Source organism: Ammospiza caudacuta, chromosome 2, assembly GCF_027887145.1.
Source record: "Ammospiza caudacuta isolate bAmmCau1 chromosome 2, bAmmCau1.pri, whole genome shotgun sequence".
Lineage (NCBI taxonomy): Eukaryota > Metazoa > Chordata > Aves > Passeriformes > Passerellidae > Ammospiza > Ammospiza caudacuta.
The window spans coordinates 54,166,826-54,186,964 of record NC_080594.1 but is presented as its reverse complement, the minus strand read 5'-3'; the positions used below and the strand labels follow the sequence as shown (position 1 = coordinate 54,186,964).

General features: G+C 34.3%; 1 protein-coding gene across 4 annotated transcripts in view; it reads right to left on the bottom strand.

Annotated features, from left to right (window-relative positions):
* The window catches only part of NBEA (neurobeachin), a 453,368-nt gene that overhangs the window by 350,530 nt on the left and 82,699 nt on the right, over positions 1-20,139 (bottom strand). For all 4 annotated transcript variants that reach the window (XM_058800580.1, XM_058800578.1, XM_058800579.1 and 1 more), the window contains exons 3-7: positions 16,895-16,995; positions 16,549-16,644; positions 14,114-14,235; positions 7,289-7,415; positions 2,732-2,851 (exon numbers count right to left, since the gene is read on the bottom strand). In XM_058800580.1, the coding sequence (XP_058656563.1) occupies positions 2,732-2,851; positions 7,289-7,415; positions 14,114-14,235; positions 16,549-16,644; positions 16,895-16,995 (566 nt within the window). The remainder of the gene's footprint in view (positions 1-2,731; positions 2,852-7,288; positions 7,416-14,113; positions 14,236-16,548; positions 16,645-16,894; positions 16,996-20,139) is intronic.

Sequence of the window (20,139 nt, the reverse complement as noted above, 5' to 3'; positions counted from 1 at the left end):
AATTGTACAACAATTATTGTAGCTCTCAACAGATTCTGAGTTCTAATTTTGGTTAAGATCTAGGCTTGTTAGCCTCTAGTAATTTCCTTTTTGTTTTTTCATTCTTCCCAGTTTACACTTTCCCATTTCTGGCACTTCATTCTTGATTAGGTGTTTCCATTATTTTTAATTGGAGGGGAGGGATAACTCCTGATTTCCAGGTAATTTTATCCATTTCTGTTCCAGATGCCAAGCAATCTGTAAGCATGAGTTATACCTTGCCATGCATGTCACTTCACCTTTTTGCCATAATCTCAAACTATATTTACCCCTTGGAATATAAGCTCAATGAGTCCTTTATCACTAGCCATGGTATGTTGTATAGGGCATGAAAACAATAAAGATTGGCACTAATATGATTTTATATTTCATTAAATAGTAGTAATGAATTCAGAGCCAATAATGACTATATAAAAACAAAGAATCAGCAGCATTCAAAATAGAAACAGCTAACACAAAAATGTTTATAATGCCTTCCCCTTTTTCATCCAAAGTTGTATCTCCCCTCTAACATTTGGGTGAAGCATACTGCAAATATTTAATACATGGAGGCTCAATAAAATGAAAACAGTTCTCTTAATTCAATATATATTTGTGAAGAATGCAGATCTGAACCTGTAATGAGTACATCACGTAACATCCTATATCTGCCTGGCCACATTACAGAAATAGTTAAGAACCCACTAAATTCATGGCCTTGTATAAATAAGAATAAATTCTAAGAAATACTAGAAAAAATAATTTAAAACTGATTAATAGATAAGCTTTTTTTTTAGAGTTTCACTGTTTTTTCCCCCCTCTATCTTTACTTCCATATCTCCCAGGCTACATATGAAAATGGTAGACTGAAGTTTTCTACACTTTTTGCTTGGATACAAGAGGTAAATTTCAGATACTGAAAAAGCCCTCACAAAAACATTAGAGAATAGTAATGCAAAATCAGTCAGGATAAAAAATAATATAAATTTGCAATCTCTGCCAAGACAAAACTTATGCTTAAAAAATTATATTAAATTCAGTTCCTTAATGTTAAACTCAATAATGTAAATGTAATTAATGTTTTACTAGTCTAAAAATATGTTTAATCATAATACTTATTGTTCAGTGGTAGATTTGACACAGTGAGCAAATGAAAAATCTTGTCATCAGTACATTTCGCAATTTTAACACTACATCTTGATTATATTACAATATTCATCCATAAAAAAGACTGAACAGTCAGATGCACTTAGTCAATATGCAGCTCCTGACCCCTTCTGTTTTCAGAACTTGTACTGTTAAATCTATCAGTGTAAACTACATAAATACTTATGCTCAACGTGGGATATAAAGAAAGAAAAATTATTGCCTGATTTACATAGTGTTTGCTTTTCCTCCAACACCATTATGGTAAAGTATTATACTGACATCTTCCAGGAGACTAAAATTATATCCAAGTGTAAGGGTATGAAGGTAGATGTTAACAAATGACTGGATAAATTGCTCAAGACTTTTCAAGGGAATACTTCTAACAATTCAAAGAAAATTCTAATATAGTTAAAACAAGAGCTTCTCTTCCTAGGTAATGTAAAATAGTAAGAAGCCTACGTACACACTCCTCTATTTTTCCTTTACTTATTTTACGCATTTGCATTCACATAACTTTCCTGAATTTCTTGATCTTTTTATTCTACTTCCTACTATTAACAGAGGAGATTTTTGTTATTAAAAATACATAGCTAATGATAACTAGTGTCTTCCATAGCTTAGACTGTTATCCAGTGGACAAAATAAAAACCTTAGCACATACTTAAGACTTAAATAATCTAAATCTTGGCAAACCAATTTCACCTTAAGAAAAAATAGTACTTTTTTTTTTGCATGAGAAAGTAGAAAATAATTCCGCGAAGAAAATAGAAGTCGCAGAAGCAGCTCTTTTTGCTAAGCATTTGTCATTAAGGATTACTGATCCCCACACCATATAACCAATAATCCAGACCAGATCCTCTGAGACCTCAGCTGGCTTTTCAGTCATCGCATTTCACCTATCATGGATATTTTTATCTTACCAAGGAGAAACCAAGCTCTGCACAAACTGAATGGCTAGCCTTTTCTTGCAAGTCAAAATGCTTCCAAAAAACCCAAAAGAATGGAAATCAGAAACTTTGGAAGGCAGAGCTCTCCTGCTTTAATTAACATGTAATATTTAAGCTCTCCCTTTCGAATCCTATTTTGCCTCTAGAATTTAGCAAAAGACAGATCATTTCCCTAAGGCTTCTTTATCCCTTATAGTAGTCAGAAAGAAATAAGAACTATATTATAAATAAAAAATAACAAAAGTGTAGTAAGTTGATGAACCAAGAACCTCTGAAATTCTATCACAGATTTAGCTGAAGGCAAAGCACAAGAAAATAATTTTGTCTGCCTTCCACAGCCAGAACTTTGAGCCAGAAAGAGCAATATTTGCCTCTTCATTAGGTCCAGGCTCTCAAATATTCCAAAGTCAAAGGTACAGAAAGAGAGAACATGTATACACGAACTCAAAAAGTCAATAATATTACATTTTAAGCAGATGAATAACAATGAATAAAAAAGACACTTAAAAAAGAAAATCTGCAAATATCTTGAGGGGAAAAAAGGTAACACTTTTTTTTCTTTTTGAATTAACCATAAAACGAAAAATGATGAGAAAGGAAAACCAATAAAATCTTACATCATTCGTGTTAACATGCCAGGCCATGTCACCATAGGATACCAGCTGACCGTTCACGTAGCAGCGTATTTCACTGTTCCTCCACCGGTTGTAGATGTGAACAATGCTTATCATGTACCACTGGAAAGACATGAAAAGTCAGTACATAGGGGCAGGTTTTGTGCTATAATACAAAGTTAATGAACGGCGTAAAGAAAGGGTGCTATAATACAAAGTTAATGAACGGCGTAAAGAAAGGGTGACCAGTCTCATAAATTTACACAAAAAGATGAATCCTTGCAAACACGTAAAATTAAAATTCAAGTCATTGGGACTTCAAGTCCAGTCAATAGAACTATGCCTAAATGCAATGATGTACCTACCTGCTTTCTTTTATGCTATTAGAGGCAAAAATGCACACACACAATTTAATTTCAACAGTGCAATTTAATTTCAACACTGTTCTGTAAAAAACACAGCTGAGTTTTGATAGGAAATCCAGAGCTATGTGCTCTTACCTTAACAAATTCATATCACACAACCTCTGTCTTTGCATCACAGCAAAAATTTCTGTCTATCAGAAATTATTAAATAAACAGAAAAAAATCCCAATAGCAAATTTTACAGCCCAGGTTAAGACATCATCCTGATTGTTTGCTTTGATATTTTTCCTCTCTTTACCATTCCAGCAATTTTTGGACAACTGTCATATCATTAAAAATGCATTAAATAGTCAAACAGAGAAGGCACCGTAATTTAGTGCTTCCACTTACTACTATGGTGATCTTTCCCATAATTTGTTTAACTGGAATCATGATGTCCATGACAAATAAATTCAAGAAGAACTCTGGAATCTTCTTGCTTAGATACATTTGAAACATAACTGGACCAAATCCAAAGCAACTTTATCTAAGAGTCCCTTCTGCACGCAGGGGGAGAGACCAGATGGTCTCAACACATCCCTTTCAACCTAAATGACTCCATGAAAATGTCACCTTGTCTTAAAAATAGCCTTTTGTATTCCAATAATTTGGAATAATAAATGATTTTTTCATCAGCATCCATTTTTTGTATCTTTTTCAATTATTATATTTTGATTTCCATGTTCAGATAAGTCCCTTTTCTCCAAAGTAGAGAGCTTCTGCAACCCTTGGGGCTAGTTGACTGTCTTCCTGAGCTGGGGTAAGTAGACAGAGAGCTTACTAATATAAAAATTTGTCTCTCTGTCAGAGAAAATAAAAGTAGATGCTTGCACATGTTGATTTTAAAATTAGACAAAGCACAAAGTTACAAACAAAACAGCATGCAGCAAAACACATTTTGACAATAAGCATTACAGTAGTTGTGAAATTGAGCTGTATTCTCTTACAAGTGTATAATAGCTATAGGATGAGAACACATATTTTTACACATCTGTTTCCAGGTATTAAAAAATATTTTTTCATTTTTTCCTCCTTTAAACATACAACTAACAGAAGGTAGAAAAATGATGCTGATCATACAACAATACTTTTGAGCATCTCATTTCTTGGCTTTCCAAGCAAATGGATTTATTGGGCAATGCTGGAATAAAGAACTACTGCTCCAGCTTTGGCTTCTGAAGTCATGTATGGAAACTTCTTTTTTTCAAAGAACCATGAAAAAAGTAATTTTTGTGATTCACTGTCATCCTCAAAGAAAACCCCCCAAAAAACATAACTCTTTTGTCTGGGATTTTTCTTTCAAAAGGCTTTAAAACCATTTCTGAAAACATACCAACTCAGATTCAACCTCAACTTCATGAAAAACTCAGTTTTACTTACAGTGGTCTGTACATTGTTATTTATCTGTGCTCGGGTACCTTATAAAGAGCTTTGAAGCAGTCTATTGGACTTTGTAATTAATGGGGTTTTTTGCTCTTAGTTTTTTGCAAATTTCTATATTTGGGCAATTTCTCTAGCACTAGCAAACACTTTTTTTAAGAAGGAAAGGCAGCACTTTGCTACCACACAATGAATCAAACCAAGTTCTATGATCTCACAGACAATTTTTCTTGAACTTTTCATTGAAAAAAAATCCTTTTTCCCTCTAATATTCAAAGTCAGAAGTACAAATTTCCTTCACATTCATCCTGCAGTTTTCTTCCCCATATTTTTTTCTCCTCCCTCTGCTGTAACAACAGGTTCTTTTGGGAGTACTAAAAGACCCTTCACTATGCATTTTTTGTTTACTGCTGAAACCTGTCAAGCTTAGTCACCAACTGCTCTCACCAAGTCATATTCCTATTCCATAGGACAGCACAATCAGAGAGATGAGGCATCACACACTAAGCATTTCCAGGATGTGGAACTTATTTCTGTCTCTGCTACAGTCAGTAAAGATGGTCACAGCTAGAAACATACACACAAAAAAGCTATTTGCTCCTGACTATGCTGCTTTCCTGTTCCAGTTTTACAAGACTTGATGCTGAGGCTGAAGCTCAAGGAAGCAAAAACACTGAGGTTACCTACACAAAAATGTCAATTTGGAGTCTCAAAAAAGCAGTATAGACATTTTACACATAACATCACCAAAGCTAGTTTAGCTCTGTTGAGACATCAGGCTATTATACCACACCCACATTTTCTATTTGAATATATGATAACCAAATTTCTCCACATATTTTTATAAATGCTTGCTTTTACGACATTATAAAATGCACCAATTGAGGCCTAAAGTTATACATTAATATTACATATTGTACTGTGAATAGTGTCATATGACATAGCAGGAAGATCTTCACGTGAACAGAGCAACACTGATCTGCCTACATAAAGCTTTTAACCAGAAAAATTGAATTTGTTACTTTACTATGATTCACCAAATTTTTTTTAAAACCTTCAAACCACATTATTCAGAAGTTTATTGAGGATGATGATTCTGACAAAATTTATTGCTGAAATGTGTGTGTCTGTAAGCAAATGTCTAAGGAATGGTACATCTGATGGCAAAATATCACATTTCTCGAGTTAATTGCTTTATAAATGACTACACATTTTTTAATATGTATCTACACATTCAAATCTTGTACAGAGAAACCAATGTAATATCTAAACAACAAGAAGAAAATCAATTTGCATGTAAAACAGGATAAATTTTGACTTTTTAGGGCCAGGAATTATATTTGACAGGTTTTATTTCCTCCACTATGCATTATGTACTTTAACAAAAGCATGTGAACACAAGATAATGATGAAAAAACATATACTAAACAACTCAAAAATATATTCCAGAATATTTATTTAAAATACTTTCTAAAGCTAACATATGACTCAAATTGTATGGAGCATGAACTTTGGGATATGAAAAGCTAACATGGGAGTTATATTTTTATGCACTTCAGCAGATCAGCAGACTTTGATTCAAAACTGGTATTCATATAATGAGATACACAGGTATCAGTATTTCAGAATTCATCATTCTGAGTAGCAACACCTAAATTTTTCATGAGCTGGCACAAAGAAAACTAGTCCTTTTTGTATTAAAAATTACCAAAAGCATATCTTGGTAAGATAGACTACTTCCTCATCAACAAGTAAAGATCAGCTAGATCCCAAGAGGTTATTAACAATACCATAATACAAAAGTTAACAGTTACATTTGTCATTAGATTCACATTATACTTAAAATGAAAATTGAACTGTCATCAAAATACTTTTCTGGCTATAAAATTGGAAAAATGTTTTTGTTTTAAGAAAACCACAAGTGACCTCAAAGCTACATGACAAAATTACAATTGGTGAATTTGAACCACAAATACACACCAAGAGAAATAGTGGAACATTAAGTTGATGTGTGAACAAAGGCATTCCCTCTCTAAGAGATTGGTTTCTCAAAAAAAAAAAAAATTCAAGCACTGAAATTCAATACACAAATTCTAAACCCATAAAAAATAGAAATGGGCTTCATAGCAAAATACATTCGAGACTGATATCAGTGACAAAACACATAATGCTTGCTGTACAGAAAAGTCAATGCTTCAGTCAACTAACTGCAACACTGAAGGCCACAAAATCATCATTCCCCTAGGACTACTAGGCATAGAGTCGAAATAAACACTAAAATGATCTAGAGGTGCAATCAAGATTTACTACTAAAAATGAGAAATCCTAAAACAGCACTGAAATGGAAGAAAGTTCAGAGCATTATATCATACAGCATCAGATAATGAAACTCTAGCATTGCCAGCAAAATTTTTCAAGACCTTGGCAACAGTTACCAAGTACAGAATTTTCAGAAACAGAATGAAGATATTTAAGTAATTAAATGTAGCCATTCTACAAATACTCACAATTCATCTCTATCTGAAGCCAATTAAGCAGTAGTTTTGAAAAACATGCTGACTTTATAGAAGCGTTACACTATAAACTATTACATGTCTCTTGAATTGATTCTGAACTGTAACTCTGCATGAACACAAGAGCATTTACTTATAAACGAGGAACTATGATTAACACCATAGCACTAAGGGGATTTTAGCCCTCCTCCCAGAAGGGATAAAATCCCCTTAGTCAGCACACCTTCAGTGCTCCTCCTTACTGCAAACACCACTTTGCTTACCTTGCGTGGCTGAAAGTCGTACTTCACACAGTGCTGGAAACCTTTGCCTTTTGACTTCAAGGATGTCACTATCAAGCAGTTGCCAACAAAATGAGCAGAATACCCAACACCTTTGCTAGTGCGGAAACTGAAAAGAAAGAATTAGGAATTAAATTGGGAAAAGAGGAATTATTTTATAGTAAAAAGGGCCAAATACTACTTTAATCTGCCGTGAAAAAGAAAATAAATTTGTACCCAGAATGGTGAATCTAATTTTCTTTCACCATTCTTTTTGGAGAGCTACTCACCTTCAGCACTTAATTGATTCCAAGCTACATTTTAAAAATCAGTACTTTTTTTTTTCCTAGAATTCAAAACAGCAAATATGTCTATCATGTTTCACCCTCAGTTTCTTAATTAATCATATTTTAAAATAACGCATCTGATTAAAGTTGTGAAAAAATATCCATTACAGAAAAATTGTGAGATGCCTTGCAGTTTTAGGGGGTTCAGAGAACAATGCAGCTGATATGACATACAAATTTGGATTCAAGGTAATTATCATGCACAAGAATTATTTTTCAAGACATTAATAAATTATGCTAATGATATACAAAGTTTTAATTTTCTGAGTTGTGGATTTACTTTCATTTGTCAAATGGATAAAGGACTGAAATTTTAGGAAAGTCAGTTTAACAAGGATTTCCAAGCTTTCTTGTGACAAATGTCATAAAGACAGATAAAGCAGAAAGCTCATACATTTCATATTTGAAATCAAAAGCATTTTTAAAAGAAATTCTAGACTTCTTAAAAAAAACACTTTGCAAAGGTAACTGGTGAAAGCTCATGAATGACATTATGGCAAGTCCACATCTACAGCTATGCTACTGAATCACTTCTGAAAAGCTAAGTACAATGAAGAGCTGTTTGCTTTTAATAATATGAAGCACACTGTATACAACTTCTAGAAATTTCTTTAATAAATAACCAATGGCTGAAATACAAGGTCTAGATGGTGAATTTCATCTGTGAATTCTGAAATGAAGCTTTGCAAATATAAGAAAAAAACCTACTAATTTTGAGTATTTATACAAAGTCCTGTAGCTTACTAATTAGTACTTTCTGATTCTCTTTATGTAGCTAACTTATTAAATAATTTTATGTTATTGCAATAATAATGTTTTAAATTGTTTCGTTGTTGAAATATTTTCTTCAAACACTTTTACTAGTTTTTTCCTAGGAATTTTAAGACATGAAAGGTACATGCAAACACTAAGGTCAAATTTCATCTTCCTTTATAGCTGCTGAAATAGTATATTTTTAGTCTACCCTACTACATATATACAATCTTCATTTTAACACAGAAAAAATTTCATATTTGAGAAACTTATTCCATCTTCAGAAACTTACAGTTAAGGCAATAAGTGTGCACAATTTAGGGAGAGGATCACATTGTTCTCTTTGCTCATTTTCAAAAAAATAGTTAATAAACCATGATCTTATCAGAAAAAATAAACTTTAAAACATAGGTGTTGTGATTATACCCTGAGGTGATCACAGCTTATACACTCATCTCCTATGAGGGCATTTGTAAAGGAGGTAAAAAAAAAGACATGTAAATTCTCAAATTCTAGAAAGCCACTTTTTTTGTAATGACTTAGGACACCTTTTTAAAAAGTACTAAAGGATAATTTTTAAAAATTTTATAAACAAAGTAAACAGAACTGGTAATAACACCTATAGATGATTTTTCTGCACCCTAATGAATCCTTGCACAGAAGTTCCTACTTCCAGTCTTGAAGTATATATAGTATTCATTTTTTCCCCAGTTCAGGCTGTGTCTTCCTCATTCCTTCACCTGCTTCCCTATATTGTACCCAGTTTTCTCTCCCCTCAAGCAGCTGTGCTGAAAAGGAGCATTATTCCCTGCCACTGTCTTTAATAAGGGCTTACACAGAACTCTCTTTGCAGAAAAGAAGAAAGCACTTTAATAAATGTAAAGTGTCCTCTCTAAATAAATCTAAGACATAACCTAAGAATGAAGAGAAATATCATATGCTGTCCATTACCACTGACCTCAAAACTGAACACTGTAACACTGCCATTCCTTTGCATCTTTTGAAGGCTATTTTTACCTTGGATCATGCCAATGATCCGGTTTCTACAATGACCCCATAGGCAGCTCTACCCCTCAACAAAAGGAGCAGTGAACAGACTCATGGAAGAATATCACTATACACACATAAATCTGAATTACCCAAATACACAACCTGCACAACAACAGCACTGAATTTAGTGCAATAAAAGAAAGGTTATAAAACTCAAAATACAGCTCTTACAATAAGAGCAACTGAATGTGCTGTGAGATGGTTTGAGACTTTGATTTATCTCCTTAGGGCCTTACACCATTCAAACAACTTCTCAGTAGGTAACTAGAACTCTCACAATGCCAAATCTGTTTCTCTGCAATGTCATTTCTAAAATAGTTTCATTTAGCAGAATCACATTCTGAAGGATAATAAAATAATACAGAAATTCGCTACGTTCTGACAGTGTTATATTATTTGATTAGAGATGTCAAATATAATAGTTTCTCTTAAATTACCAACAGCCAACCACTGTAAATATCAATGTTTTTACATGATAAAATATTATTACCATGTATAAAATGCATCCTAACACTTTGAACAATAGCTAGAAAGCATTTTGAAATAAAGAGTATCTCTTGAAGAAACGTCTACATCTTTCAAATTTTCTCCCTTTCCTATCCGTATTGGTTACTGGGCTGATTTTAACTCCATTATGGTCAAATCAGACTGTTCCTGAAATTTTAAACACTGAGTTGTCCTTAAGTGTGTAACTTCCTGGAGTTCAGCACACAAACATGAGAAAACAATGAAATAATGAAAAATCTGCTCATTTCTTAGCATGGCTCTTTGCCTTGGAATAGAATGAATGATTTTATAAACATGAATTGTTTTTCCTCCAAATTAATTAATTTCTTATATAAGAGAAATTAAGAAGCTGAGTACTCAAATGTGTGCTGTTTACCTCAACATTATACCATATAATATTAATCTTGACATTTTCCTTCTTGCCAAAGGTAATGTAGGCTAGGACTGGTCTTTAGAATACTCCAAAGTTCCCTTACCAATTACCTACATGTGCAGAACTTGCCACATCCAAAGATGACATGCATGGAGACAACAAGAGCAGCACCATCAATAGCCATATGGTTTTATGAGCCTTAAATTAACCTCCCATATCAGCTGGAACTCAATTTTGCTACAGTTTGTTCATATAACCTTTACAATTATGCTTCCTTTCAGCCAGTTTCTTAAAGCAGATACTAAATGTTATTACACTTCCATAGCAAGAGAGCATTCTCCCTTCCACCAGTGGGATCCAGTTTAGGGATTCCAGTTTCTTTAGGTTAGGATTTTAGGAGCAATTTAACCTATGTTCATAGTACCATTATTGATAAGGTATTTATTAATTCTTGCCTGAATGGTGTGGGTGAAATTTGCTTTCTACTAACTTTAGAATTCCACTACAGGCTTTTGCAACTGTTCTGCATTATCTCTGTTATCATAAGTTCAAAAGAAGGTCTGAAAATACTAGACAGCTTGATTTTTGGATGGTTTTGGTTTTTTTTCTTTCCTTCCTGTCTCTACATTTGTAAAACTAAAACATAGAACACACTTTCAGAAGTTTTAACCATTCTTCCATTTAATGTTTGTAGAAGCATTTGGACTTCCTATGGACAAAAAACAATTACGATATACCAGCCTCATTTCACCTTCTAATTCTTTTACAGAACCTGATACATAATCTTATAGAAAACATCTCTTAAAAAATAAAAGAACACAAAAAAAAACCCCTTAATAAACCAATCAATCAGCATCTGGATTGATCACATGTAATTCAAGGCCTTACTTAATAATTATGTTACCCATCTCTTTTTTTAGCAGGAACAAGTAAAATGGTTAAGGGGATGGAGACTTCCCAGTTGAGAGTGCTATAGGTGAGTCCTAAATATCTAAACTCTTTATGACAAAGAATCTACACCTTATTTTTAAAGAAACATTTCCAACAATCTATTAAAGTATGATAAGGATTACTATTATTTTTTTTTTTTACTATGTCTTACAATTGTGATAGTGATGATAGTACTATGTATCTAAAAGTCTGAATTTTCTTATTTTGCAGTCTACTCACTGGATCTCCAATTAAAACAAACAAACAAACAAACAAACAAACAAACAAACAAAAAAAACCCAAAAAAACAAAAACCCCCATTCATTATAAAATGTGTTTTCCAAGGGACAGTTCACTCCCAAGTGTTTTCTGAATAGTACCAGTTTTTCCCATGGTCTCTTAAAAGAAGCAGCAAGTCTGAACTGTAACTGACATTCCAGCAATGCTTTTGCCAAGATTTCAGGAAGGGATCACATCACCTTTATTGCCATCTCTGTTCAGACTATCCTTAAAAAGATCACATTAGCTCTTTCAGCTAGAGCAATGGAAATGGATTTTATGGTCAGTTGCTAACTATAAAAATCCTTAACATCCTGCTGTAATTCCTGCTTTCTAACATATGGCTATTCATTCCACAAGCATGGCAGCCATTACCCACTGCTAGGTACATGATATGGTTGGCTTTTACTAAAATTTCTGCTACAGAATTCTGAACCTTACCCTTTGAATTTGACTGCTCTGCCTTGTTCTTATTTGTTTTTCATGCAGATGTCAGACTTCTAATTTTCTTCCAGGATTGTCACACTCGGTTTATAATTGCTAAGATAGCTACAATACTATTCCAATATATAAGTGTTAATAGGCTGTCAGCAGCTGCCCAACACCATCCTCAGAGACACCTAAAATTACATTTTTTAGAAATAACCAAACCAGCATACAGTTCTTGAAGCAGGGTTTAGCATGTCCCTAATAACAGAACAGTGGCAATTTTCCCTCACATCTGGCAAATGAGAAAGCATTCACTACTCTTTTCCATTTTTAAGAATGAGTTTTCACATAATGGTTGATGTGATTTAACTGCTGTCTCACACCACAAAGGCACTGCACTCACTTAAAGACTTGAGTTATTTATACAACCCATATTTCACCTAAGCTGAAAAAGATATTACATGACCAAAAATCGTGTCAAAAGAAAATACACATTTGCTTTGGTATCTTTCTCTTGGTGGTAGTTGTGTGTGACACAACTTTCATGTGGCAAAATCTGAAACCTGTGTAAAGTTTAGATGGATATTTTTTCCTGTTTTGAATTATTAATTAGACCTTGACTTAATTTATTATATAAAAATAAGAATAATTTATTATATAAAAATAAGAATAATTTGCATTGCTCCTGTCATGGCAAAGTCTGCAGGGCTACATCTTAGACCCTGTGTTTTTCAACATTTTCATTTATGACTTGGATGCAGGACTGGAAGGGATAAAAGCATGTTTGCAGATGGTAGAAAACTGGGAGGAGCTGTTGACCCATTTGAAGGCAAGGAGGTCCTGCAGAGACAAACTTAAAAATAAGAGGACTGGGAAATCACCAACCATATGAAGTTCAAGAAAGGTAAGTGTGGGATTCTGCACCTGGGATGAAGAAACCCTGGATGGACAAACAGGCTGGGGAATGTGATGCTGGAAAACAGCGGCTTGGAAAGGGCCCTGGGGGTCCTGGTTGGTTGCAAATCAAATTTGAGTCATTGTGCCCTGGCAGCCAGGAAGTCCAGGAGTGTCTTGAAGTGCATCAGGCACAGCATGGCCAGCCAGGCAAGGGAGGGGATTGTCCCACTCTGCTCTGAGCTGGGGTAGCCTCACCTCGAGTGCTGGGGGCAGTTTTAGACACCAAAATATTAGAAAGATGTTAAACTATGGGAGAGTGCCTGAAGGAGGGCCGCAAGGATGGTGAAGGGCCTGGAGGGGAAGCTGTAGGACAAGTGGCTGAGGTCATTTGGTCTGTTCAGCCTGGAGGAGAGCGCATTGCAGTTACAACTTCATTGTGAGGGGAAGAGAAGAGGCAGGCACTGATCTAAAATCTCTGTGACAGGACCAGTGACAGGACCCAAGGGAACTGCCTGAAGTTGTGTTGGGGAAGGTTTATGTTGGATATTAGGAAAAGATTTATCACCCAGGGGTTGTTGGGTCCTGAAATGGGCTCCCCAGGCAAGCGTTCACAGCACCAAGCCTGACAAAGTGCAAGAAGTGTTTGGACAATGCTCTGAGGCACATGGTGTGATGGGGATGGTCCTGGGCAGGGCTGAGTTGGACTCAATGCTCCTGATGGGTCCCTTTCAACTCAACAGATTCTGTGATTTCCTTCTGAGATCAGTATATATTCAGTTTCTTTTATACACATTACATTCAAATAAAATTTTCACATTTCTGGGGAACCAGTCATCAGTTAACCGTTTTTATACCCACGGATCTACTTTCAATTATCTTTAGCTAATGTGCAAACTGTGCACTCCAAGTTTAACACATTTATTTTGTAGTGCTGACATCACCTGAGAATCTTAACCACCACAAACAAACAATATGACAACATTCTCTATTTAAAGGTCTAAGAATTAATATATTTTAGAATTCCTAAAGAAACCATATCACTAGATTTTATGGTTTATCTGCAAAGCACATGTCTTGAATCCATGTATTTCTGAATCACAAAGAGAAAAGGAACAGATGGTTTTCTAAGAGTTTGCATACAGTGAGCAGTCATTAAAACCTTCAGATATTTGGCAGGGGTGGGGGGAAAGCATGTCAGGGACTAAAAGATAAGAAAGATTAACTGTTGTTGGGAAGCCAGAACAAACCATAACTGCTACTTACCAATAGAGATAGGGTTTATCCTTATCTACATTGATATTGTTTAGTGGATCCATACGAAACCAGGTATTAAGAGTAAACCCATTTTGATAAGGCCACTTAGCAATAGGAGGCAATGCAATTGCCTGGACAGAGGAAAGAAAAAAAAGAAACAAATAATTAGTTTTTTGAGAAATACTGTTAAAAGTAATGCCTTCGCAAAATTCTGTGTCATTCTAGATCTGTAGATCTGCTTTAACTTTCAAATATGAATTATAGAAAAAAAATCCTTTAAATAGTGCTTTTGAATTAATGTATTACTTTTCTATCTATTTTTAAATTATTTAAATTACATAAATTCTATCAATAGAGGACACAAAATTAAATTTGTGAATGGGCATTATTAAGAGAACAAAAAGAAAAATTACTCCTTCAGAAATTAAACTATAAATTCAGCTTCTAACAATTATTAATATCACCATTAAACTTAAAAATAAAATCAAATTAATTAAAACATAAAATAGAGATTCATTGTTAAAACTAAAATTAAACATTTCAAAGAACACCTTTGGGATATGGTTTCTGCCTCCTGAGAGACAGTTTCCTGCCTGAAGCAGAAGAGCTACTTGATGACAAATGGGAACCTGGGAGTAGTACTACTACCAAGCACAAAGTGCCCTCCAACTGGAGTGACTAACATGCCACCTGCACAGACTGGTAGAGATGTAATAGGGTACTGAGAAGAGCCCTGCAGCTCTCAGCAGTGCATCTGTAGACTCTTGGCTCCTTCATATTGCCACTGAAGTCCTGGATACACAAGGAGCTCACACTTAACTTTAGATAGAGCCAACCTGAAATCTACAATGCTGATTAAAAGTTATGGTACTTCTCTGTCTAATGTCAACCTTGTGCATCACACCTGAAAACAAACTCAGTGCTAGTGAAGTAGGTCCTGTTCACTCTTTCTTCTAAAGAAGTGCTTTGTTTTTTGGATCATTTTATACATTTCTGCCCATGGTTCACTTCAGAGGATGTATCCTCTCCAGAACTTCATAGTGTAATCCAACAGGCACTAATAAAGAAGTGTAAATTTGAAACTTATATTTTTTGATTTACAGGTGTGCAGTTCATCATGAGTAGTATGTGAAACAAGATCCCGGAAGAATCAAAGGAAAGGGACTCTGCATTTCAATCAAGAATTCCTATTATAGATGCACATCTTTGGACAGGAAGGAATATTAAAATTCTTCTCCTGCAAAATCTTTTTTGAACCTCTGATAAAAAATTAAATTTAAGAGAGAAATTTCATCAGGGTTTTCCTCTGAAGTCCAGAAATGTCAAAGCAGTATCACTGTAGACATTCATATTCTGCAATACCTTTCTTGCTGGTGGATGTACTTGTAAAAGATGTTAACTGTGGTTTTAATTTAGCAGGAGATAATGAAACTTTCTCTTTCAAAACTTCGTAATTAATTCTTTACACAATCTGCCCTATGCATTTTGCTGACACATCTGTTTATAAGGCTGGATATCAAACAAGATCAAAGACGTAATCCAGCAAAAAATAACCCAGGTGTAAAACTGTGATTATCAGCCAGTTTACTTTCCTGATGCAATCTGCCACTCTGATAAATCTGTTCACAAGGAATGGGTGTAGCAATTTGTGCTTAAAGAAAACTATCAGTGCTATTGATGGATGAAATGCAGGTAGAGCAGCCTTCATGCACTGGCATGAGAAAACAGGAATCTCAGGATTATTTTCTGTTAGAAGATTCCACATTCTACGTGAGCATATACCTACCATTCTATACCAGAATGGAACCATACCTCAGATTTCTATTCCCTAGTATTAATTATTTGTACTTACTCTCTCAATAATCTACAAATCTGTAGACAATACTTTAATTTATTTGTAGAGGAGTTTTTTTTGAAAGTACGTGCAGTGAATGGAAGAGAGAATATCTACTTGGGAAGGTTTGGAAAGGAATACAATTTCACTATTCTAAGTTATCTCCACTGCCTTGATGGAAAGGAAACAGTTGATGGAATTCAGATAAAACAAAACCTTTATAATAAATTTATGACTAAGCAGGCACTTTAAACTGTGATGATGTGGACAAGTTCATTTCTTGATTTTTTCTCAACTCTCTCCTTTATATAATATTGATTACATTATTCTAATAAAATAACACTGTTCTTTGGAATTTTCAGGTTTCTCTTTCACATTAACTTCTCCAGACCAAAATCTGCTGCTTGATATTCCATCCTCACAAGTGCAACTTCTCAACAACCCAGCTGCCTTGTAAGTCTGTGGAAGGCAATGTCTACACTACTCAAACATGTATTTCCACTCTCATTTCTCTTTCAAGAACTTCTGAAACCAAATGAAGAGAAATGCAAATGAGGAGTTTCTTTGTTTATTTGTTCCTGAAATTGTAGAATTTTGGTTGAAAACTTACTGCAGCACTACAGCCTGGGAAGTTGAAAAAGGTATCAGGCCCATGTCTCTGTGGCATCTGATTAAGGACTGATAATAATTTAACTGCATGTCTTGGCTGTGAAAAAAAGAAAATTGTACAAAAGTCAATACAACCATTTTTGTACTCTCTAAGCTACAAAGGAAAGCGGACAGTTTTCAAATAACAGAGCAAATTAACTTTAAAATAGTTAGCAAAAATACTTCTTGAACATATGTTCAGTCAACATGAGAAAACAAATTCAAGTTTATATGTCCCGGGAGACAGTTTATGTTAACTTCAGGCTCTAATGGAATGACACTTAATGCTTTATCTGATCACAGCTTACCCAGATTCCATTTTCCCCTCGAAGCATGCTGAACAAAAGCTTCAACTCCTTGACAGTGATGCTGTAGCTGGCAAGAACCCCCAACATATCAACTAGGAGATCTTCAAAGGAAAATAAAGTTATTCTGAACTCTGAATTTCATTGCTTTGATAAACACAAAAAAAAAGCTGAAAAAATTAATACCTTTAAAAATAAGTGTATTCACACATTCTAAAAATCCAACTTACTTGTATTGAATATTTTACAAGGTATTTCATGTTAAATTTTGCATCATACTTTGAAAAAGGTATTACATTTATAGAGCATTAATTCTTCCCATTTCACAACATGCATCACACATGATAAACTTGTCTTTCCTGCTGTATGTTTTTCAGATAAGAGTTCCTTCCTTCTTCTGAAGTTAACATTTTTCAAAAAATTTTGACCCAAAAATTGCTTTACAATAACCTAAACCCAAAGCCAAATTATATTATAATTTGTATCATTTCCCCATTTTTGCTACAGTGATGCTTCTGATCTTTACTGTAATGAAACGCCGGGAGAAAATAAAAGAAAATTAACACCTCCCTCTGGCTCCTGAAAAAAAAAAACAAACCCAAACCAACAAAAAAACCCACAAAACCAATCAAACAAAAACCCAGCAATCAAACCAAACAATAGCAAAACAACAAAAAACCATAAAGAAAACAAACAAACAGAAATCATAGGAAGAAAAAAACTAAAGAGCTTAATAAAAAGAAGGGATCAAAATTTTTAACAGGATTATGGAACACAGCTTTCATTACAATGTCTCAAAACCCATAAGCTTTAACAGTAAGAACATTAAACAGAGTCTTCCTTTCAGAGATTATTAGGTTTAAAATTACTTATTTAAAACCCCAGAATTCCATTTTAAGAATTTGTTCGCTTGTGAGATGCTGAACCTTTGCTTATACTACACACTTTTTTCAGGAATAAAATAGACTAAAGAATTAGGACTTCCTCAAGTGGAAGGTAAAGCAATTTGCTCATATTCACAGATGAGGCATAAGAATTTAATTCAAAGATCAAGCAGTGAAGTCCAGAGTTTTCAAAACAAAAGAGCTATGACACAACAGACTCAGCATTAACACATTTTTCCTCAGCTGTTCAACAAGCACAGAATTCCCCTGCCCCTCTCCTGCCTCCCTGCTAAAACTTGTGGAAGACACGACTTTCTACAGATAAGTTTACATTTTGTTGTAGGACTGCATGTTATCCTTGTTCATTAGAGAAAGGATGACTCATACAGGTGCTGACAAAGAATAGTTTTCAGGAAACAATTCTTTCCAAAGACATTTCACATTCATATTTTGTTTTAAAACAAATTTTCTCTTTGCAAATCCTTATATATGTGGTCTTGAGCAAAAGCATTAATATTTATTTAGCTTTTTCCACAATGATACTAGCCTCTGATCCTTAGCAAGCAAAAGGCATGTGCGAAAAATGAAATATCATTTAATTTACAGAAGACATAGTAAACTGCTTGGTGAGTGAAATTGCCTATCAGGAAAGGCAAAAGAAAAGCATTGCAACTTCGCAGACATTTTCACTGTCAATTCTGAATACATCCCTGATCTCCAAGTATAGATTCCCCCCCCCAACTTTTTTTAATCTTCCCTTTAAAAACACTGCCACATACATTTGTGACAGAATTAGGGAAAACAAAATACACCTAAGAAAAATAAATGCCTTTTCTTTTGTGCTGGTGGATTCTATGACTCAGCTCTCCCAGTACCTGCCCCTTTCACAGTGGTATCCAGCCTGCAGTGTAAAGCTGGCACATCCTGTACATGATCAGAAACTGGGAACAGCCACAGTGAGCACTCAGAAAAGGAAATAAGCATAAGTGAATACTAATCTTTGGCTGACAATTTCCCAATTCCTATTTTGTAGTTTCAGCTTTCTTTTCAGATCAAGGGACTGCAAATTTTGCTTCCCTTACAAAGAAAAAATGTCATGTGGAAGCAAAGTTGTCTGGTGAAAATCAGAACGCCATTTAAAAGAAGAGGAAAAAAGTACAAATTAATACAGTCAAAATCAGAAATGATTGCAAGTTTTAAAAATCACTGAATGTATGCTGCTGTGTGTCACTGTTATAGCCCTGTACTACCTTATAGCACAGAAAAATTCTTATTTCTATTGAAGATGTGGATAACCTACAGGCATTAGAAATACATATTTATAAGTAATGAATTAAACATTGATGGAGAGAAACAAATATAAGCTCCCTAATTATGTAACTCTGGGTAAAACAATGACCTGGAAGATAGAAGCCCAGTAGATAACAAGCAAAGATAAAGCAAACAACATCTGTGGAAGATAGAAGCACTTAAGGCTATTTAAAGGTTCTTTTTTCAATATAAAGACTTAAAAGTAATTATTACATAACTTTATTCATACTTATTAGAAATCTCATAAAAGAGTCAGTCCCATCTGGTTTATAAACCCTAGTAATCCACTCATCTATAAATGGACTAAGGTCAGAAAGCATACTACAACTGGATCTTTTAATGTCTACTTTTTTTTATATTAAATAAGATTACATATATAGTTGGAATCCATGATCTCATTTGAGAAACAAGATTGTATATAATAATATTAACTCCAGAAGGAGAAAACAGGCAGCTTCCCATTTTCAATGTATTTCTAATTTCTATTAATGGCACCTTCTGAATACTTTCATACTAAGCAGTTTTCATAGGATTTATAAATTAACCAGTAACCTTGAAGGAATGCTTAACTCAGTCACTTAATATGAAAATACAATAGGAAAATGCCTGCCTCTCTTTTAAGTAACAATGCTCATATATCAAAATGAAGGGTCTGGCATTAACTTTGGAAGACACATTAAATAGCATTTGAAAGAAAACTTCAGGAAACTACCCTCATGTCTCCTTAACCTCTTAATATTACATGGCCATGAAATTGTGAATTTTAACTCTTGTTAGTGTTGTAAAGCAATTTTCACAGGTCATAATAGACAATGTGATAATTTTGCAGTTTTTCTTACAGAATAGGTTGAAAGAGGAAAGCTTGTTAGCAGCCCATTAATGACAGAGCTGTCAAAAACCAGCGTTGTTGCTTGGAAACTATGAACTGTTTCAATGCTTAAGAATTCAGTCCCAGCAGTTCTAGAACAATTACCTATATCATCACAACATAACTCATTGGCATTTCCTCATTGGCATGAGGAAAAAATGGGACTTAGGTGAGACATATCTACT